The sequence below is a fragment of the Colias croceus genome, chromosome 11, assembly GCF_905220415.1.
Source record: "Colias croceus chromosome 11, ilColCroc2.1".
NCBI classification, from domain to species: Eukaryota; Metazoa; Arthropoda; class Insecta; order Lepidoptera; family Pieridae; genus Colias; species Colias croceus.
Genome location: NC_059547.1, coordinates 1,464,112 through 1,487,900, shown reverse-complemented (window position 1 = coordinate 1,487,900; position 23,789 = coordinate 1,464,112). Strand labels below are relative to the sequence as shown.

The following is a 23,789-nucleotide window of genomic DNA, read 5'->3' as shown; positions in this document are numbered from 1 at the left end:
ATTATATATCCATCTAATCCAACTCATACAGCTCAATATCTAACAGCATAAATACATACAGAAAAAGATGCTAAAGCTCCATAGTGCATAGCATAGGATATAAAATTTTTCCAGTAATCCACACCACACTCGATACTTTAAAAACCAAATTGACAGTCAAAAGCGGTCGAAAGTCGAAACAAAACGATCATTTCCCAATCGCCCGTGGGCCACTCGGCTGATTAACCCGACTAGGGATTATTGAAACTCGCGCCAGTTGCTGTATTTTATAGTCTACGTTCATCGTTATCTGTGGCACTGATGGAATTTAAACTCAGTGTTGCCCGATCTGATGGCGCGCGATCGTAAATCGACCGTTCCACTTTTAAATTTTGGAAACTTTAATTTTTATTGCGGAAATCGTTACAAACTGGAATTGAATAAATCTCGCGGATTAAATGCAAAAGTGTGTGATATATTTGATATTATTTTCATTCGAATTGATATCGATTCTTGGATATTATTGAAACAAAGTTTATCATTTTATTTTCCTACTAAAAATGTTTTTCTGTGCCAATAAACAACTTACGTCAACAATTTAAGCCAAAAAAATAGCATCACGCGCTTCTCGTTCAAAGAAATTGTAAAACAATTGCAAGTTCCGTTTAAATATGAGTACCGCTTGATGACAGAGCATATAATATGTTTATACGTGCCTGGTTAGTCTGTACTCTGGAGCTAGTGTTGCCAGACGTTTAACTTTTGCCAACCTTTCCGGCTTTTTAGACATTAGAATCAAACCATTGATGTTTTTTTGTATTTAAAAAGTTTAATGAAATTCATTCCAATTAAAGAAAGGAAAACTAACAGGCACGTAATGTATTATATGAAGTGCTACAATAGAATACCTACATGATATAATAATATAAGAGATGCAATCAGTGTGTGCTTAATCGCTATACAAATTATTATAACTTAGGATAGCTTAATTAATTAATAGTGAAATTCAGTAAATGTGACGTGTACGGAACCCACAATAGGTACTTATTCACTTGCTTACTAATAAATGCTAAAATTATTGCAATAACAATTTTTCCCCTTCCAAAATCGAGATTTAAAATTTGCATGTGGCATCTCTATCGAGCACCGTTCCACATAAATTCATATCTACAAAGCAGTTGGCAAATGTCTGAAGTCTAAATCAAAATGTCCCAGTACAATTTCTGAGCCAATTGACTACGGACAGAACTGTCTTGATATTTTATTACAGGTATTAAGTACATAAGTCTTTGTCCAGAATTGAGTTTACGTTACGTCGAAACCGATGATAAATAAATAGTTTTACCATCAAGCTTTACAATAAGAAGAAGTGTTACTTTTTTGTGATAGAAAGTAGAAAATATTAATTTATAAGATAAGTATTATAAGAACCACTAATCATGGGATACTTCAAAATAACTGAATCGAACATTATAATGTGCTTTCCTACTTCTTCGCATAATGGACTATTATAGAAGGGGAAAGTAAGTGATTAAACGCGTCTCATTTAGATAAACAATAAACGCCGCTAAAATTAATCTTCACGCAATGCTGCCAACATCAAAAACAATAGATAATTTAGACAATATTAAACAGCTGACTGTATATGCACGGTAACAGAATAGATGAAACTCAAGCATTGTGGGTTTTCTCAAGCATTTATAATATTATTATTTCGGTAAATTTCTATTGATATTATCGAAATAAGTAATATTGATAGAGATATAAAAGTATTACAATGCATTTACATATTGTATGTACTACTTAATGAACTGTAAACAATGAAAAATGGGAATAAATTTTTGTCCAAAACAAATAAATTATGAACAATGTAAAACAATGCCAAAAGTATATTTAATAATATAATAATTTATATTATATAGCAGTGATTGTTCTTATCTCTATAGAATCTAATATAATATTTCGAGGGTATTATTTGAATTTATGACACATATGACGGTTAACATAACTCTGTTCTCTATTGTCATACACAATTTGAATTGAATTCGAATTTCGAACAACGTCAAAGTAATGTCACGAAATTTAAATCAGGGGCAAAAGTTTGACATAATTGCGCTTTGTAAACCCACACTCATACGTATATTAATTCAATCCGAAATCCCGACAAAGTTCAAACAAGGCGACAGCAATAACAAGAACTCAAAGAGTACAAGATTAAGTTTAATTTATTTCGTCCTTTACTATGCCTGCGCCTAATATCCCCTGATTCCACGATGCCAAATTTAATTATGCGCGTGGTGTGAATCTGACGTCATTGGGTTTCATTTGCGTGATTTTATAAATTTTGCATATTATTTTTGTAGTAGTTAAGCCATAGAATATACACTAAGTTAGTTAGCCTTACAAAATGGGGCAGTTAGATAAGTAAATATAAAATTACTTACATATATAAATCATGAAAAATAACCTTAAACCTTCTTTTTACCACTTCCATCAATAAAACTAAGTAATTTTAGCAAGCTTACATGCATAATTAGCATATATTTTTGTGTCGACTGATTCCTTCGAAGATTCGAAGATGCAAAGACATCACAAGTATCATGCAATATAGTACAATTTAAGATAAATTAAATTGTCCTGTGTTGCATTTATTGTGTAATAAATACTGCTTATGGGTCACTGGTGCCAGGTCTCATGATGTGCTCGTAGTAGGTACAAATTATTATAAAACTCATTTTTAGCCGATAAACAATGCTTTGTCAATACTAGAACAAAATGAAACTCTATGGTGCACCCAGCTAAAACCAGCTACAAAATTTAAATACATTGTAAGCGCAATTTGCTAGAAGCTAAATAAACAATGAAATGACACAAACACGAAAATCATTTCACACATCTATTGTCTCGGGATGACAATGCGATGTCAACAAGCATTCAGCCAAACAGAGGCATTGTAGTGGGGAACACTGTTGCATTGCGTAGGTGTATAAATATAAAAAACAATGTGCCGCGTCTAGAATGTTCCGTATAGTTTCACTAAATAAAGCAATGCAAATGAGATACTTGAAGTTGTATGTACAGCTGTGTAAAAATATTTTCATGAAAGCATATCGCAATAGAAAGAATAGTATTGTAACACATTGAATATAATATCAAGCAAATAGGCACAAAGCGTTGGAGGAACGCATGAATGGCAAAGCAGAGGATCCGCAATACGAATAGATTCTTTTTTTCGAATACAAGCCAGAATCCTACCGAAGTCATAGCTTATTACCGTTTTGCTATTGTCGAAAGTTGAGATTTAATCCAAGTTTCATGCATTAAAAATATAACAAGTCATACTTACATAATATGTATGATATGATATACAAGATACCCTCAAAATAATTAACTACAAAAAATTATTATTTATTAATCCTCCTTCCTTGCATCCTTGCAATTATTTACGATAATAACTGTATAACTATTACAATAATAATTATAATATTGATAATGTCCATTTGCGCATCAACTAAACACATTATAACTTACACTAACTGAACCCAAATCATTATGTACTCTGTAGTCTATGAAAATTGCCAGGACAATGCCGCAGTGAACAGATACGGAAGTTTGTTGTTATTAGACAATGCGTTCATTATTTCATTACTTAACAATCCTTTCTCTTGGGTTTTGATAAAAATAACTTTTTAATTAACGCAGTTGGTACCTACGTTGTTTAGATAATAATATGTTCTGTGGTTTAGATTGTAGGTACGTGTTTGTTTATTTCAAAATATATAGGTATTTTGTTTATTTCTAAATCTAATACTAACTAGAGTTACTTAATAATGTTAATAATCAAAAATAAATATTTAAAAATTAAATAATACAGTAATAATATTATTATGAAGGTTTGAAAAGATTCTTGTGACACGCAAATGTTTTATTTGGTTTTTGTTCAGAACAATTGTTTATTGTAGAACAAATTTATTTTTGAAAATAAATATCTCTAAACCTAAATTGTTCTCCTAATTTGTTTATCCTAATTTATATTTTCCTAAGCGTATAGGTACTTACTTATAAATAAATCAGGCTACAATTGATAAGGTATGTCAAACAGCTCATTAATAAAAAGGCTATGGCAGTAAAAGTGAATCTGGTTTACCGCCATAATATTTTCCCCGAGTTGATGCTCTAAAAACGGACGCAGACCTTTGTTAAAAGGGTTAATTAATAGACGACGGGTTAAAATGTAAATCAAATGACTGTTTGATCAGGATAGGTTTAGAAACAATATTGCTTATCTGACCTAACTATTACCTCTTTAATCTAATCTCCAAAAATAACGTCGACGAAATCACGAGAATTTTAAATACCAATGCCCAATACATAACATGAGTATATGTTTTAAAATAGCACAAAATGACACATTGATTCCAAAGCAGTTAATAAATACCTAGATATATTTATTTCCAAAAGCTCTTTGATACTAAACCGCAAAATGAACGTATGAATGCACAATTAAACTAAGTATAAACAGCAACAACAAATTCTGGCTAAATTCCGAAACGCGATAGCGCGTTAAGTTTAAAAAAAAGAGTGTCGAAATTTCAATCAGCCTCCGTGAAACGCTCCGTGTGTTTATTTCGTTTTGAATTGAAACTGCCAATCGGACCGGCTGTTTTGATCCAGGCTTGACGGGAGACGATCAAAGTCAACGCAGTACCTACTAGAGTTTAGGAAACACACACAGAGTACAATACATGATCATTAATTTATAACGTCAATGTGTATAGTTAAAAATTGAAATTTAAAAAGAGAAAACCTTGGAGAAAACCAACAGTTTTTTTTTTTTGTATAAGTAGCTGCATAGCTTCACTAGGCACAAGATAATTCACCCGCAAATTCACCGGATTTAAAAAATGAGAATAGCCTGTGGAATAGCCTATGCTACACGGTAAAGTAGCTATAAATGGTGAAAAATTATTTAAAATCTGTGGTGTAAATTTTCATCGAAATGAAATGTACCGTACAAAGACAAATCTTAAAATAAGTTAAAAGTACAGAACAGTGTTAAAAGAACGAAGTTAATTTGTCACGTGCATCATTCAAATATGAATGATTTTGCAAATAGAACATTCCGTAATTTTGCAATTAATAGTCTTTAGTCTATAATATTACACTAATTACATAACAGTCTAATTAGTGCCTACATTAGGTAAACCATTATTAACCGTTAATTATTAGAGATGGAGTTTATATAACTAGGTTGGTGAAATGCATTTCAATGAACCAAGAACGAGCTTTGAGTTAATAGGTCATTAATATATGACAATTGAGTATTTGAATACAAAATTTTTTTGTGCTAAATGGAAAGATTATAAATATTAGTTTTATAACAAAACAATTTTTTTATTTTTTTTTTTGCAATAATTCTAAAGTTATTTCAAAATAAAAATTAGTCTTTGAATCCAGTACCGAAAACACACCGACAACTCCCGAAGCGTCACCCGGACGCGTGTGACGTCATAATGTTAGTTTTCACTCATTGCAGTTGATACAAAAACGTATACAACTATAACATTTTGACGTCACATCTATGGTGACCAGTCATGGCGCGTTTATAGTCACGTGATTTTAATTTAAATTTCATCAATTTTTAATTGCTTATAATTAATTGAAAAACATTTTTTTTGAGTTTTTTGCATTAAATATCAATATTATTAATAATAAAGTTTTAAAATACATGAAAAGAATCAATAATTTTTTTTAAATCAAATACTCAATTATTCTACTATGGTTTAAAAAGCGCTTTAGATTGGTTAGATATTATTTTTAAGATAAAGAAAAATTAAAAACGTGGCCACATATATTATATAGTTACAAGGCTTTAACTTTTACTGTTCTGTGGTTTTACCACGTTTTACGTAGGTCATATTATATAATATTATAAATGATGTATGCTAAAAGTATTTGTTTAATGTAAGCATAGTCCAGCATAGTCTAAACTAAGTCTAAACAGTTCTCATATAAAAAAGAAAAAGAAATTAAAAATCGTTGCGATAACGTAAACTACTTCGGTGGTTCGAATTCCAACGATCCATTTCTTTTATTTTTTCTCTTTTTCATCTGTTTCACTGTTTTAAAAATACAAGTGGTGTAAATTCACATTGTATGATCATGGAATGAAATAGTAATTCCTATCTTTTTTAAGCTTAGAGCATTTCTAAGTTTTAATGAGCACCTAATATTAATAAAAATAACTATGTTAGGTTAGGTTAGGTTTCTTTATTAAGTTATATAATTTTTATATTAAGTTATTTCTAAACAATTTATAATAAATAATTTATAATGTATATTAAGTTATATAATTTATAATGTATATTAAGTTATATAATTATGTTATATAAAGTTATAGTTCATGGTTTCCTTTCATTCGATTTGTGAAGACTTGCAAAATGTCAACCCAGACGGAGTCTTGGCCGGGGCGAGCATCTGTTTAATTCAAAGTATAAACGTGTGATAATACAGCTATTAAAATATGAGATAATAAAATTATAGTAAAGTTGATAATAATTTTATTATACATAAAATACTACTGGATCGAGTCATTATTTTATTTCCTTAATTTATTTATTATTTTTCTAAGTAGGTATATCATTAAAATCCTTCGCATCATCAGGGCAAATATCGGCCCTGATTTCATTGTAATAAAAGTGCCACCGTCTTGATTTTATACCTTCACCGTGGGACTTCCTTCGTGTCCCGTACTTTAGAATCACATTTAGAAATACTCTTTGCTAAGAAAATAAAACATTATGCGAGTGAAATAATCTACGGCTTTGGTGTGGCGACTATGCATCATGCAGGGCAAAAAGATTATTGGATTATTACAAATTTCAACAATTTTACAAAATATTATAAATTAATATAAATAATTATATGAAACTTAATGAAAAGATTTAAGAGAGAATTTTAATACAGAAAAGACATAATATAATATATTATTTTGTATATTATGTACGTGATAGTTTTCTTCCTTTGTTTTGTTCGTGTTTTCAGTGTTGTAAAAGGGCTGATAGACGTACGAACTTTAAAGTCGCGGTTTTAAAGTTCGCGTACTTACTCGGCTCGCGGCGGTGACAGACGTGCGAGCCAAGGCGGGCTTCGAGTAAAATTTCAAACATGTTGGATCGTCAACGAACTTACTCGACGGTTTTTAAGTACGCGTACTTGGGGTGACACACGAGCGAAAAAGGTCGTCGAGCCACAAGTTCGCGTACTTACTCGTACGTCTGTCACCCCTTTCACACCCCGGACACTCCATACAAAATTATCGTTTTGACAGTCACACTGTAGAGACTGCAAATGTGTGTGTTAACGTTTTATGGTTGGCACATTTGTGACTAGCGTAAAAAAAATTCGCGTTTTTCTGATGAAATACATCCGTAAACAGCACAATATTTAACCATTTTCTACGAAAAACGATAATCACAAATCCAAAATAATAAAATTACTTTAAGTCAATTTGATTAATGTTGTCAATCTTCGTTGCGTTTCGTCTAAGACGTCGTTGGTATCGTCCTTGCGGGAAATGGGTACCATACTAGATCTGTCATCTGTGGTACCATAACATGTCTGATCGTGCGGGGTGAGGTAAGTGTTTAATTTTGGCGGGAGGCGGAGAGTGTCCGTTCTGTAGCGTTTAGCTACTATTATGTATTCTGTGGTGTTGTTCTATATTTTATTGCCGATGGCAATAATTATGTCTCAAGATTTTGACAGTTGACACGTGTCACTTGAAAATGACAATTGACAAACAATATTGGCGCTAAAACTTGTCGTGTTTACTGTTTAGCAAATAGCAAGACCCAAAAATTTATAAATAAAATAGTATGTACTTAATAACATCCATTTAACCATAATATTACGTATAATCTTTAAAACTACAATGTGTTGAATCAGAATATAGCTTATCAAGAGCTTTTTATTGTGCTTAAGTATTTGATTGTGTATAATAGGTTATAAAATCATGAAAGGTTTAACAAATGCAGCCCGTGTGATAAATAAAAGACCATTTCGAGTGTCAATTGAAGGGAACATAGGATCTGGTAAATCGACTTGCATTAAACATTTCGAGAAATATAAGAATGTGGAAAAGCATCCAGTAAGTCCTTTTTTTATCCATTACATTTACACTGTTCAAATTATTTATCAAAAGTTAGGTCTTAAGTCTTCGTATTTGGTATAATATTTCTAACTCAAAAACGCGGATTTCTAAATCAAAAATTGCATTAGTATGACCCTTTAAATTTTAATAATAATCTAGAATCAAATTTAGTAGAATCATTGTGCTTTCACTGAACCGCGTATTAACCTTCATAAAACGTTCTAATAACCTATTCGTTATTTCTTACAACAAACAAATAGAGACAAGAGTAAATGCATAATAAATATCATTCATGCTATTTCCATACCTATATCTATAAATAACTTTTTTTCTAGGAGCCAATACAAGAATGGCGTAATGTCAGTGGTCACAACCTACTCGGGCTTCTGTATAGTGATTTAAATCAATGGAGCTTTGCATTTCAACACTATGTGCACCTCAGCAGGCTGAAAATACAGACTAGTCCTCCGTCTACTCCCGACATTACTGTGAAGATGTTTGAAAGGTAAAGTAGAAGTATTATTTTATAAGTTGTTAGATTGGATATGTAATTGAATAAACAGTAGATGTTTATCCAATATCAAGAGAAGTAAATCAATAGATTTTTTAGTTTCTGCCCAAATAATTTCAAATACATTAAATTACACAAAAAATTACTAAATTATCATAAACCAAACTTGAATGATTTCTCGCTATGCCTAAATCATTTACAATACAGCCACTGTTGTATATTGATTGTATAATAGAAAAATGTATTAAAATCTACTCAAATAATAGTTTTTTGTTAGTCTATAAATAAAGAAAATATATTTTACAGATCAGTACAAAACAGTAGACACTGCTTTGTCGAAAATGCGAAGAAACAGAATTTCCTGGAAGACCCACAGTATCAAGTACTGCTCAGCTGGTTTGACTACACTGAAAAGAATCTTGATATAAGCTTAGATTTAATTGGTGAGTATAATAAAACTAGACATAGGGCCATTTTTATAATAAACTAGCTTTCCGCCCGTGGCTTCGTGCGTGTTTTGTAAGAAAAACCCATAGTATAGTTACTATATAGTTCCCGTTCCCGTGAGATTTCCGGGATAAAACCTATCCTATGTGTTAATCCAAGTTACCCTCTATATGTGTGCTAAATTTCATTGTAATCGGTTCAGTAGAATTTGCGTGAGAGAGTAACAAACACACACATACACATAAACATCCATTTCTTTTGCATTTATAATATTAGTAGGATAACTATAAAGCTAAATTTACATAAGTAGCTTTTGATGCTCAACTTTTTTCATAAAAAATTCTCAACCATGGTGACTGAAATAAAACATGTTGATCATCCTATTCATAGGTTACACGCACAGTCTGGCGTCAGTTCAGTCCATCAGTTTGATCCCGCTTAGACTGATGCCAGAATGATGGATGAAAAACACGGTATATTTTGAACCATCAGTCCGTCAGTCAAACGGGTTAGACAATAATTCTCCCGTCATTCTGAGCAGACAGATGGACTGAACTGACGCCAGACTGAGCGTGTAACCTATGTCTTATGATCCAGGGTAATTAATACTGCGTTGAATTGGCATTGAATTGAGTAATGACACAGTACTTTCATATGCTATGAGGTTTCTTAATTCAAGATACATTTTAAAAAGGTGGCTATCATAATAATTATGATCGAAGTATTATGAAATATTTAAATTTTCAGTATATTTGCGGACAACACCAGAAGTGGTGTGGGAGAGAATGATGCAACGAGGTCGTGCTGAGGAATCCGAAGTACCGTTGGAATATTTGAAACAAGTTAGTAATCTATTCCATACTGTTATAAAGCTGAAGAATTTCATTTGTTTGAACATGCTTATCTCAGGAACTACTAGACCGATTAGAAAAATTCTTTTGGTGTTAGATAGCCAATTTGTCGAGGAAGGCTATTTATCATTGCGCTAAGACCAACAAGAGCGGAGCCACGCAGGTGAAACCGCGAAGCGCAGCTAGTTAAAAATAGATTTACTGATATCTTATCCTTTATGTTTTTCATATTGTACCTATTCCCTTTCATCCTTCCATAAAGCTCTTTTGAATTACTTTCACATCTTAAAGTTAAATTTTAAGCTGAATATTATCACATTTTTGAGTAGTTTCGTAATAAAAATGTACACACCTGATCAGCCGCGATAAATTGGATTTTGTTATTGTTTCTCTCTTTTGTATCAAATTATTTGCAAAAAAGAGGTTTGTTATTAAGAAATTAATTCGACCACTAGGCGGGATTCGAAGCCGCGTCTTTCTAAAACTCGACTCCATGATGGATTTATATCTGTCAATTATAAATTATTTCATTTGTTCCAGGTGCACGACTCATACGAGAACTGGTTAAGCTCCCCCGACGTAGGCTGTGAAGTGCTGACCATAGACGCTGACAGAAATATTGACACTGTACTCGAAGATCTCGAACGATACACCTATAAGATATTGGGCGGCAATCATACTAATTAGATTATATAAGCTACTAGCGGTCCGCCCCGGCTTCGCCCGTGGTACATATTAACGTTTTCTCTACATAAGAACCATCCTCGTACTTCAAGGAATATAATAAAAAAAGAATTATCGAAATCGGTTCAGCCGTTCTCGAGTTATGGAATTACAACGAAAAGTGGCATTGATTTTTATATATTAGATAAAACATATTATTTAAAATGATTAAAAATAAATAAATGAAGCAACTACGATTCAAAGAAAACGTCTTTTTCAGTGTGAAAATGCTCTAAGCAATCCTGGATGATGAACTGTATATCATGTACCTACTCTGATCCCAGTACGGTCGGTACGTCGATAGCCATAACGATAAATATTATAATCAGATAACCGCAAAGTCAAAATAAAAACATTACTTGTAAAGTTGTGAGTGCAAAATTTACGTTTCATTTGGCAATAACATTTTTTTCGGTACTAAAACGTAGTAGTTTGATATGTGGTTGGCTGCCCCTCCTCTCCTTCCTGAAAAATATCCTCCAAAATTTCCCGAGATACTTCCAATGATTGAACCATTGGACGTTGGACATTAACTTCAGTCAAAAATTGACGAAGCGGATGATTACTAATTTCCACTTAATCCTCGCTGCTACTGTCTTTATCATCAAATCATCAATTTTCAAGTGGTGTAGTAAAAATATCAGCAGAAATCGTCTTCCAAAGGCGATATAATTTTATTAGCATTGAATAAAAAAATCAAAAGTTAACTGTAAATCTATAAAAAAAGCTACTTACAAATAAAATTTTATCAAAAACTTCTGTTCCCAATCATCATCATCATCATCAGCCCATATACGTTCCCACTGCTGGGACACGGGCCTCCTATGAGGGTACAGGCCATAATCCACCGCGCTGGCCAAGTGCGTGTTGGCGGATGACACATGTCGTCGAACTTTTTAATTCTTCGACATGTCGGTTTCCTCACGATGTTTTCCTTCACCGTTCGAGCAGTGGTGATGTTACAACATGCGCAGATAAATTGAAAAATCAATTTATTTCCTGCGCGCTCGCCTGGTCTCGAACCCCGGACTTATCGATTCGAAGTCCGAGGTCTCACCACTGAGCCACCACTGCTCACTCGTTCCCAATGCACCTCAAAATAATAAAAGAATCATTCATTTCATTTCATTTAACAACTTACCTTTTGTGGGAACGCATGATGGTGAAAATTAACAAAACACGAAGATTGCATTTGTTATTTTTTGTTTTATGGCATTCAATTGCTTTATAAATATCACTACATAGTATAAAAAAAGTCGCTTTCTGTGTCCCTATGTCCCTATGTCCCTTTGTATGCTTAAATCTTTAAAACTTCGCAACAGATTTTGATGCGGTTTTTTTAATAGATAGACTAATTCAAGAGGAAGGTTTTAGTACATAATTTATTAGGTTTTAGACAAAGCGGACGAAGCCGCGGGCGGTAAGCTAGTAAATTTATAAAACACGAATATTTTTAAAATTGTAACTAATGAACACAACAATATATTATTATACTCTTTGGAACACAATCATTAGATTAACTATAGATAATGGTGTCTATTTTTACTTAAAATAATAAACATCTACCCTCACTTAAAAAAAAATGTAGTTTATTATTCACACGAAATATATCTTATAGGGAACGGAAGATATGGGTTAAAGAGTTAAATAAATAAATAACATAATTATTACATTTAAATTATTAATTTTTAACATTGTGTTCAGTAGTGTTAACATGTAAATTGATTTGATTTTTACGAAATCTCATAGATGGCGCTGTTACAAAATTAACATTATACAACTTACATTCTTTAAACTATATTTCTCTTCCCAAGTTACTTAAATGGCATAATTTTTATAGTGTCAATCTAGATATTGTCAAACAACATTTATATATGCGTCATTTGATTATTAATTTCCAATAGTTAACGTGTAAATTGATTTGATTTTTATAACATTTAATAGATGGCGCTGTTTCTAATTTGTCTTTATACTACTAAATTCATTAAACTGTTTCTCTGCCCAAATTACGTAAATGACATAGTTTTTATTTTGTAAAGCTAGATAATAGCATGGCTTACTCGAAACCAACATTTAAACATGAGTCTTTAGATTGTACGCTGTCGTAATACACGGAATACGTAAGAAAAATAAAGGTTCACAGCTCCTCCCCCGTAGATGATAGCTTGATAATATGTAGCCTATAGCCTCACCCGACCTGTTAGTAATATTCATGCAAAATTTGAAGTCAATCTATGCAGTACTTTTCGAGATTAGCTCGGACAAACATACAGACAAACAGACAAACAGACAAACAGACAAAAATTCTAAAAACTATGTTTTTGGCTTCTATATCGATTATAGATCACGGCCCAGGTATTCTTTTAAAAAAATATTCAATGTACAGTTTTGACTTTCCTACGATTTTATTATATGTATAGATGATATTGATAATTATGGGACTTAAAAAAGTATAAATAACTATGTATGAGTAATACTTAGATACTTGGTTTATCACTACATAGTATAAAACAAAGTTGCTTTCTCTGTTCCTATGTCCCTTTGTATGCTTATCTTTAAAACTACGAAACGGATTTTGATGCGGATTTTTAAGCTATTGCATAGCTTCTATCGCGGGCCTTGAGCGCGGGGACTGAATCCAGAAATTGCGTAACGAAAAACCTCACGCTCCCCACTCCAACGGGCTCGGAGGTGTGGCTTGAAGGCATAGCATGCAATAGCTTTACCGCGGCAGTCCCCGAGTGCCACACGTCTTTTTTAATAGATAGAGTGATTCAAGAGGAAGGTTTTAGAGGCTAGTATATTTATAAAACATATCTATACATATAATAAATCTGTAGAAGGGTCAATTCTGTACATTGAAAATATTGAAAAAATAAATAGCAAGGGGTGTTACTGGATCGATACCAAGCCCAAATATGTGATTAAAAAAATTTTTGTCTGTCTGTCTGTATGTGAAGGCATCACGTGAAAACTAACGGTTCGATTTCGATGAAACTTGGTATAATTATACCTTATAATCCTGGGCTAAAAATAGGATACTTTTTAAAAAAATAAATCTTAATTTTTCTTAATTGATTGTCCGCGCGGACGGAGTCGCGGGCGGACGCTAGTTACTCATATGATTGCTTCGGCCAAATGCTTAAAAGATTATCTAATGTTGAATATTTAGGAATTTAAATATTTAAACTTACCAATCTACACTATTATTATAAAGGCGAAAGATTTGAATGTTTGTTTATTTGAATTGAATAGACTCCATAACTTAATCACTGATTTAAAAAAATATTTTATTGACAGATTGTATTTTTAATTTTAAATGGCTTAATAATGTTATAGAAATAGATATAAGAAATAATAAATATTAACTACCCTACATAGTTACATAATCAGTTAAGGTGCAATTCCGAGACGGGCCGCAGACCGCAAACTGCAACAGCAAACTGCAAGCGACAACACTTGTTTCTATGAACATCTATGAATCGCTGCGCGTTGCGTCTGCAGGCAGCAGTGTCGCCGCGCTGAATCAATTTCATAGATGTTCATAGAAACAAGTGGTGTCGCTTGCAGTTTGCTGTTGCAGTTTGCGGTCTGCGGCCCGTCTCGGACTTGTACCTTTAATGTTACCTTAAAAAAATATTAAGTGTATATTTATTGAACTACAAAATATATTTACAATAACTTGACATGAATAATTAACACTAAATTTATACTAAATGTATTTTGATCTCAGTGAATATTGTACCGAAATATTGGAATATACCGATATATTGTATTGAATAACTAAATAGGAAGTAACTAGTTTCTAAGCTTCATATTATTTATCTAAAATAATTCTTGTCAATAACATAAATATAAGAAAGCGCACATTTTATAGTGCTTTATAAAATCTTTAAATTATGGCAAATATGTTAATTACTTTTGATATAAGTAGTATTATAGTAATACGGGTTTAATTTTTAACATTTAAATAGTAACTGTAATAAGAAAATATCTCGGACTGAATAAATTATTTTAACTGTAATACCTAGATAGTTTTATTAACCGACTTCAAAAAAAAAGGAGGAGGTTATCAATTCGGCCGGTATTTTTTTTTATGTATATACACCGATTACTCCGAGGTTTCTGAACCGATTTACGTGATTCTTTTTTTGTTCGATGCGGGATGGTGTCGAATTGGTCCCATAAAAATTTTATTTGGATAGGCCCAGTAGTTTTTATTTTATGAGCATTTTTGTCTGTAGGTATTTGTAAATTTTGCAAGTGCAAGTTTGAAGTCGGTTGTTTTTAACGCAGTTATCACTTGTTTAACTAAATTGATACCTAAATATCTATCATGAATCTGGTATAGCTTAGCTTGACCTCGCCCTAGGTATGTGCGGTGAGGCGGGGAGCGGGTAAGAAAGAGCAGGAGTGAGAATTTTTTTTTAAAGCTATTGCATAGCTTCCATCGCGGGCCTTGAGCGCGGGGACCGAATCGAGAAATTCCGTAACGAAAGAACCTCACGCTCCCCACTCCGACGGGTTCGGAGGTGTGGCTTGAAGGCATAGCATGCAATAGCTTTACCGCGGCAGTCCCCGAGTGCCACACGTCTTTTTTTAATTATTAGGAGGATATATTTTAGGAGTTAGAAGTTAGAAAGAAATGGAACGGTCGATACTCTCCCCCGCATCGCAAATGTATCTAAGTGGTCAAAATAATTATTGTTATTATTTGCATTGCTTATGATGAAAATTTTATGACAAGTTTTCTAGAAAGTATGCCTTTTTCTAAGGCCATTGTATAAAATGTATGAAATAGAAAATAAAAATGCAGAAATTTCATTAGTAAGTATTTTATTTAATAAGCGAATCTTGTAAATTAATTAAACCACAAGCTATAGTTATAATATCATCGAGAACTTTAACCAAACTTAAGTTAAGACAATCATGTGATTTTAATATGTTGAATTCACGTATCCGTCTTATCACTCGCTCTTCGTGAATTCTCAAAGTATATTCTATTTGTTTGGTTTCTTGAGCTTCTGCTGTAGTTAGCTTACATCCAGATGCAACACTTGGTAGCCGTACTAATTTCACACCAATTCTACTTAAATATACTTCCACATGCTCAAATCCTCCATCTGCCATGATGCACATATTGGGTTCCAAACATTTTGAAAAGTCGGAAGTTTCAACAATGCATGTGTCTGTTATTCGACCCCCATAACCATTAGAGATATAATTTATCAAACCATTAGGTGTATAGGATATAAGGTACTTAATGGTATTGCTTTTCTTGTAATCAGACCAGGAAAGGGCTTGATTTAAAGCGTTGGAAGGTTTCTGTATTTCAATCTCTAAACAGTCTATTATGCAAGTCACATTATTGTATTTATGTCTAAAAGCCTTTGGTAGATTTTTTTTAATCAATTTATCTAATGGTACAATAAAAGGACGCATTACACTCGCTAAAATAGGTATATTTTTCATAAAAATTTTACCTGGATAAGTTTTATCAATTCCAAAGTCATCAGCAAGTTCACGGAATGAATTATTTAATTTAATCTTTTTTAGACATAGTAAGATATGGTCAAATGGTATATTTGTCTGTTTTTCAATCAAGTTAACTAAATTAAAACAACTAAAAGGAACACCAATATAGGAGCGGGGGTTTTTTCTAATTTTCATCAAGGTACACTCTAAAGAATTAAAATCTTCTCTTTTTTTGTCGTCCTCTATTCTTGGTGCCAATTGGGGAACTTCATCTACATCCTGCTGAACTGTAAAACAAAGATTTTGTTATTTTAATTCAAAATACTACCCATAAGTTGCCTGGTAGAAATCGCTTAGTAGCGATAAGGCCGCCTTTTTGGCTTAACATTGTAATATTGTCATTTTATTTTTGTTTTATTGTCTGTTTTTTTTTTATTTGGTGCTAAATAAAGTGTATTTATTATTTATTATTATAATTATGAATACAAATCCTACTACTATTATAAAGGTGAAAGTTTGTAAGTATGGATGTATGGATGTTTGTTACTCTTTCACGCAAATTCTACTGAACCGATTACAATGAAATTTAGCACACATATAGAGGCTAACTTGGATTAACACATAGAATAGGTTTTATCCCGGAAATCTAACGGGAACGGGAACTATGCGGGTTTTCCTTTGAAAACGCGATCGAAGCCGCGGGTGGAAATCTAGTACTTAATAAGTACCTACAATAAAATAATTTAAAGGAAGTACCTGAACTAATAGATGCAATTTCTTCAACACCTGATTGTTTCATAACTATATATTTTTCTTCGAATTCCTTTTTACACTCTTCAAGAATCAACATTCTTCGTTTCTTTCCTTTATAGGGTTGCTCTGTTGTGTCAGATTTTCGTGATTTCCTATCAGATTGACATGTAAATTTATGGGGCATACATCCTGGTTTCATACGTACTTGCGATACTGATTTCATCATATGATATTGCATATAATTTTCCATATCATTTGGCAACTGAAAAAGAAAAGGAAACGATTAGAATTTATGAATTTCATAGCCAATATCAAAACAAACATGACCTAAATAAATTAATAAATCTATAGCCGCCAAATTTCAATTATTTCACATTATATAATATAAACATTTCTTGTTTAAAATCTACTAGCTTACCACCCGCGGCTTCGCCCGCTTTGTCCAAAACCTAACAAATTATATACTAAAACCTTCCTCTTGAGTCACTATCTATTAAAAAAACCGCATCAAAATCCGTTGCGTAGTTTTATAGATACAAACAAAGGGACATAGAAAGCGACTTTGTTTTATACCTACTATGTAGTGATAGTGATAAGTACCTACTCACATCAAAGTGGTCTTCACAGAAATAAAGTGGCGAATTCGTGACTACATCGTTCGGGTTTCGAAGTGCGAGCTTTAACCACTTATTCCTTATTAATTTATTGTTTGGAACGTGTACAAATACTTTGTTTGGCGTTTTTATTGTTGTGGAAATACACTGAGGTACCGCACAGCACTTATAAGTATTGGAATTCATTTTAACGAATGGATTAATTTAATATTTTGTTTATTTTCTTCACAGAGCAAGTATTTTCTTCGCTATGTAAACTGATATGTGATTACTTTCACAGAGCAAGTATTGGAGATTATGTACTTTATTACTTTCTATTTGTTCAGGGAGTAACATAAAATGAGTAATGACATATTTATTATTTACTATAGAGTGACGTCAGTCTCAGTTATGGCTGGTTCACACTTTGATTAGTGTGAGTGCAGGTGATTAGTGCGAGTGCAGGTGTGTAGTGCGAGTAGTGTCCAATTCAACTGCGAGTGCAGGTGATTAGTGGGAGTGCAGGTCAATGGTGCAATTCGCGACGCTACACACTACGCTAAACACTAAACACTAAACACTCGTGTCCAGACGTGTTTAGGCAGGCACACTGCGAGTGAGGGGGAAAGGAGGGCGCGCGGGACGTGGCTACTCGCAGTCCACTCGCAAAAAAATAGAACACGCTTCTATTCACTTTACTACACAGCCTACTAAACACTTGCACTAAACAGTCGCTGTCCACACGTAGTTACTAAACACCTGCACTAATCACCTGCACTCGCACTAATCAAAGTGTGAACCAGCCATTATATAAAGCAGACATCCTTCCTTTAAGAGTGACGTCAGGCCAACGCCTGTGGCCAACGCAAGAAGCTCTGTGGTTTTTACATATTACTTGCTCTGTGGTTTTTACTGTTCTGTGAAGAAGTCATATACATTATACTCTTTGGAAGAAGTTTATATCAGCTAATACCAAGAAGCTTATATCCTCTAATACACTGGAGATTGCACTATGACCATTAACTTGAAACAAGAAACTATGACATTCAATGACGTCAGTCATGTTTTTTGTCTCTTTCTGTCGAGTGACCACGCTGGTTTGTAAATTCAGGATTTTTCAAAATAGAAAAAACTAAAAATCATGGTCTATAAATAATAACGACATATATTTTTAACAGTATTTATATTATAATATTATGGTCATACTTTATAGGTAGGTACATACAATTTTAATTGGTATAGAATGATAGTTATAAATAACTTTTGGCTACAAAGCTTGGATATGAACCGATATAGCATTAACATCCTTTGTAAATAGAGGAAAGTTGTGTTTTGCATCAGATGCTGTTTACCAAATTGTTAGCTACTCAGATCTTCTTTTTAAACGCGTTGCTTCGACGGGTCAATTTCAAGCCAGAATCATCAAAGAAAAACTGTTTATAGCAGCCTTGCACAAATTTCAGCTAACTTTACAAAGTTTATTTTTCAAAAGGTATTTTTTTCTGGGTCGTAATCCTCAGTAACCTTGATGGGCACATATATTTCTTTTTATTTTACTTTTTGGAAAGCTGAAATACGTAAAACAAAAAAATATGAGGTAAGTTAAAAAATTATAAATTTCAATGTAAAAACGAACAATCTTATAACTACATGTGAGTGCAATACCGATGTCATGTGTTGTTTCATTACTAGTAACAATCTTTAAAATGGTGTTCTAAATTTTCATCATAATATTGTTATTACAATATATTCTCTTCGCTATCCATAAAAACTCGTCATCATGGTTACCTTACTTGTTAAATCTGTTTATAGAAAACTTGTTGAAAAATGATAAAGTATTAGGGAAATAACAAATTTAACATGACTGCTTACTAAAATGATGCTGAATTAGACAATTTTTGCCATTGAAATTATTCTAAACAGGTAAATGCAGGAGTATTGAGGAATATTGTAAATAACGTAAATATACACTTGCCTGTGAAATTCTATGCCAGAATTTGGTGTCCAAACACTTCTGCAATTTTGCACAATACAATGCATTCTTTATATTCGGAAAATATTCATTAAATAAGCAACAATATTAACTTAAATATTCGAAGCGACACAATTTTTTTGACACACATGCCATATTGACAAAGTGAGAGTTGCTACAATTTTATTATGGTGACTACCCATAATCAGGGAGTATCGCTTTTTAATAATTGGTTCAGATACTCAGTTTATTTAGCATTAATAATAATTGTCTCATCCAACAATGCTTCTGAATGACGTTGTTGGCAATTTATCAACAAACTCATGTACAAAAACTAACCTTTTGCACAGAATATTACAGCATACATAGTAGCCTTGGGAAAACTTCGTATTAACAGTGGCAATACCAAGTTAGGTGTGAAAGTGATAAAAAACATGAACTGGGCAATATTTTCTTGTTACACGTCAATGCTCATACCGAAATCTCCAGTGTATTAGATATAAGCTTCTTGGCTAATACTGAGGCTAATATAGCCGTAGAGGGAGAATGACTCCCTCCTATATATACATTATACTCTTTGGACTCCCTCTACGTCTACGGCTAATAGGTACAATCACAGACTAATAATAATATACTACGTATACAAGTACAATACACTGGAGATTTCAGTATGAACATTATCTTGTCACAAAAAAATATGACCTTTAATGACGCCTGTATGTTTTTTTATCCCTTTCACACCCACTTGCCAAGTTAAGTGTGAAAGGGGTAAAAAAACATACAGGCGTCATTCAAGGTCATATTTTCTTGTGACAAGTTAATGTTCATACTGAAATCTCCAGTGTAGAGTGGCTTCCGGCCAACGCCATGACAATGACACCTGCGAGTTGTTTTGCCACAGTTAATAAATATTTTTTTTGAATGGCTTTAATCTTCGTAAAATTTAAGTATAGTATATTATTCTACCGAAATAATGGTATTTTCTTGTATAGTAAACGTATACACACTTTATGGAAGAGGATTTAAATAATAATAGTTTAAAAAAACTAAAAAACACGCTTTTTATAGAAAACCGAACTAAAAAATAGAAAATTTTATCAAATTAGTGTATTGTCATCGGTCCTCAATAAATCTACAAAGTTTGAACGAAATCTGGCCGTTTAAAGTGGGTTAAAATCGCGCCCAAAGAAGTCGGTTACAAACATACAGGTGAAGCTAATATAAAGCGTGTAAAAACCATTCGTCGTTATATGATTTCTGAAACTTTTATTACATCGTCTCAAACTTTTTGGTCTGTGTAGCGCATGTCGCGTGACGCTCGATACGTAAGATAATTATCGTACAAATGTGTATGTGTTTAATAAAAGCAGATTAAAAAAATAAAACAACAAATTGATTTATCGTACAATATAATTTATTATCCCTATTTTAAGCGTTTTATCCACTGGATAAATATGACGCAGATTGATCTACTTAGTGTTGCCAAGTTCTAAAAATTACCCACAAAATGGGTAATTTTTAGTACTTGGCAATAACTAAAGTTTTAACGGTAAAGATGATCAGCTTTAATATTAGCAGCTATTTCGCTTTCCCATTTGTCGCCGTTGGAAAGTAACTTTTCCTTGTTGTAGAGGAGTTCTTCGTGAGTTTCGGTCGAGAACTCGAAGTTGGGTCCTTCCACGATCGCGTCTACGGGGCACGCCTCCTGTTGATTTAAAAAATATTTAATATTTATATATTTTAGAGCGTGTGCCGAGGACATGTGTCAGAAGTGAAAATTCTTTGGCAAGATTCAAATATACTAAAATCGTCGCCTTACTTCATGACGTGACGGTATTGCCATGACGAGAACTTGAAATTTTACTCTCAACGCGCCTAACAAAGCTACATAATATTATGTTAAAAGTATATTTAATATGGTACAATTTTGATATTGATTCTTTTTAAACTCACAATTTCAAGAACAATTAATGTCAATTTTAGTTGTAATGTTAACAGATTGAGTAAAGTATAAGAACTGACTTATGATTTCGCAAAAGAACCTATAAGTTAATTTTTATTCTTTTCTATACGTTGTAAAAGTATGAAAAAATGAAACAAATACAAATAACAAACCTGACAGAAGCCACAGTAGATGCACTTGGTCATGTCGATATCATAACGCGTCGTTCTTCGGGAACCGTCCTTGCGCTCCTCAGCTTCAATTGTAATAGCCTAGAAACACAAACAAAATAATTTTTCAATAATAAATATTTTATGAAACTAGCTGACCTGACAGACGTTGTCCCGTTTTCACACAAATTGTCAAACCCTTGAAGTTTAAATAGACGGTAAGATTTCACATTTTATTAATTTGTATGTGCATTTTACTGAAGGTTTTCTTTCATATAGACAATATCCTTCGCCTGACAATAACAAACACATCAATTAATAAGACTTATCGGAATCGGTCAAGCCATTCACATATGTAGTAGTGACCAAGGGAAATAGGGATTCATTTTTACATATAGTGTACAACTTCTTCAGCACAAACTTAACAATTTTGAACTGTTCTAGCTTACCTGCGCAGGACAAATAGCTTCGCACAGCTTGCAAGCGATGCACCTCTCCTCCCCAGAGGGATAGCGCCGTAAAGCGTGTTCTCCTCTGAAACGGGGCGAGAGAGGCCCTTTCTCGAAGGGGTAGTTGATTGTCGCTGGCTCCTGGAAGATAAAATATTTTTTTATAGTATTGTCTGTAGACATATTTTGTTATAAATCAACTTAAAAAAAATGACAGGGCAGACAAAAGAAACAGTGCTATGTTGATTTATCCCCCCCCCCTCCCATTAACAATAAAAAATGCTTGCTCCTTTTATATGGGTATAAAGTCTTTTTGTCTTTATTTTTTTTTTTCACATCTTTAATCGTAAAAAATATAACAACTGTATTAAGACAAACAATCATGTTAAATCACTACATAGTATAAAACAATGTTGCTTTTTCTGTCCCTATGTCTCTTTGTATGCTTAAATATTTAAAACTACAGAACGAATTTTGATGCGATTTTTTTTAATACATAGAGTGATTCAATAGGAAGGATTTAGTGAATAATTTATTAGGTTTGAGACAAAGCAGGCGAAGCCGCGGGCGGTAAGCTAGTGTTCAAATAAAGAAAACACAAAAGCAAATTTTTACTTAAAAGTAAACTACATAATAGAAAACAAGATTTTACCTTGAAAATATGAGCTAAAGTGACAGCAAAACCTCTAATCAACTCAGTCCAGAATATTGTCTGAGCGGCTCTGTCAGTCATGGCCTTAAAGCTCATATCCTGGTCCTCCGCATTCACATATTTGTAACCAGGCACTTCCGGTGGGTACACCTTCTCCACTCTGCCTTCACTTGGCGTGCTGTATTGCGCATGGCGGATGAGAGTGCTGCTTGCACAGGCTCGCACTGGAAAATTCGATATAAAATATTAGTACGCATTAAAGACATTAGAGAAGGTGTTGTTTAATTTCTTATTGATATATTGTGTGGAATACAGTATAATAGATAAATGAATTTATAATAATCTATTATAAAGCTTAATTCTTATCTTTTGAGTTTCAAACATCTATTGTATTTTTGTACAGAATGAAAAAAAACTCAGAACTACACTATAAATTTGATTTGATTTTATAAATTCTTTACCATTAGAAAGTAACCATATTTACCGAGTCATTAATATAGACTATTTATTGTTTATCTCGGGCCAAGAAGGGAAAAGAATCTAGTTTACGAAAAAATATTTATTGCTAATTATGTAGGAAATTAGGTAGGTAGGAAATTTAACTTTATATATTCGTTTAACTTTTTAGGGCTTTACAAATAGCGATATATTTTGAATAAAATATGATCTAGATAAATACGTCGAAAGTAAATCAATAATAGGTTATAGTAAGTTGCGTAACAAAACAATAATGGAATCTAAAGGTATAGGTATATAACAGTACGATAAATGTATATAATTACCTCGAGATGATACTGAAAAGATTTTAGCAAGGGACATTTTTTATCTTTTCTTCTAAATTGCGAATTTAATTCAAGATCGCAATTTCTCAGTACATAATGTCAATGTCACTAAAACAATGTCAAAAGTCAAAACATCATGTTGGATACACGTACTAGTATCGTCTTTGAAATAATTTTTTATATAGAGCGAATTTTATTTTAATCAATTATCGTCATCATTATCACAACAGTCTTTGAAAGATTCAGCGGGTAATATACATTATATACATATATATATTAATATTGGAATTCGTATCGAAATACAAACTGCAGTTTGGAAAAAAATCTATTTTGGAGGT

At 32.6% G+C, this 23,789-nt stretch overlaps 3 protein-coding genes across 3 annotated transcripts; 1 reads left to right on the top strand and 2 right to left on the bottom strand.

Moving 5' to 3' along the window:
* Positions 1-7,812: 7,812 nt before the first annotated feature.
* LOC123695479 (deoxynucleoside kinase-like) lies at positions 7,813-13,145 on the top strand. Its single transcript, XM_045641338.1, has 6 exons — positions 7,813-8,128; positions 8,467-8,636; positions 8,949-9,085; positions 9,837-9,931; positions 10,481-10,639; positions 13,084-13,145. Exons 1-5 carry the CDS (start codon positions 7,994-7,996, stop codon positions 10,625-10,627), a joined length of 684 nt encoding a protein of 227 aa, XP_045497294.1. The 5' UTR covers positions 7,813-7,993; the 3' UTR covers positions 10,628-10,639; positions 13,084-13,145.
* A 2,337-nt stretch (positions 13,146-15,482) lies between these two features.
* LOC123695719 lies at positions 15,483-17,865 on the bottom strand. The gene is made up of 3 exons (XM_045641628.1): positions 17,500-17,865; positions 16,895-17,153; positions 15,483-16,425 (listed from the first exon to the last, which is right to left on the bottom strand). Exons 1-3 carry the CDS (start codon positions 17,689-17,691, stop codon positions 15,500-15,502), a joined length of 1,377 nt encoding a protein of 458 aa, XP_045497584.1. The 5' UTR covers positions 17,692-17,865; the 3' UTR covers positions 15,483-15,499.
* Positions 17,866-20,848: 2,983 nt separating this feature from the next.
* Positions 20,849-23,587, bottom strand: LOC123695418 (NADH-ubiquinone oxidoreductase subunit 8-like). Its single transcript, XM_045641261.1, has 5 exons — positions 23,452-23,587; positions 22,670-22,893; positions 22,018-22,158; positions 21,572-21,670; positions 20,849-21,161 (listed from the first exon to the last, which is right to left on the bottom strand). Exons 1-5 carry the CDS (start codon positions 23,486-23,488, stop codon positions 21,000-21,002), a joined length of 663 nt encoding a protein of 220 aa, XP_045497217.1. The 5' UTR covers positions 23,489-23,587; the 3' UTR covers positions 20,849-20,999.
* Positions 23,588-23,789: the final 202 nt, after the last annotated feature.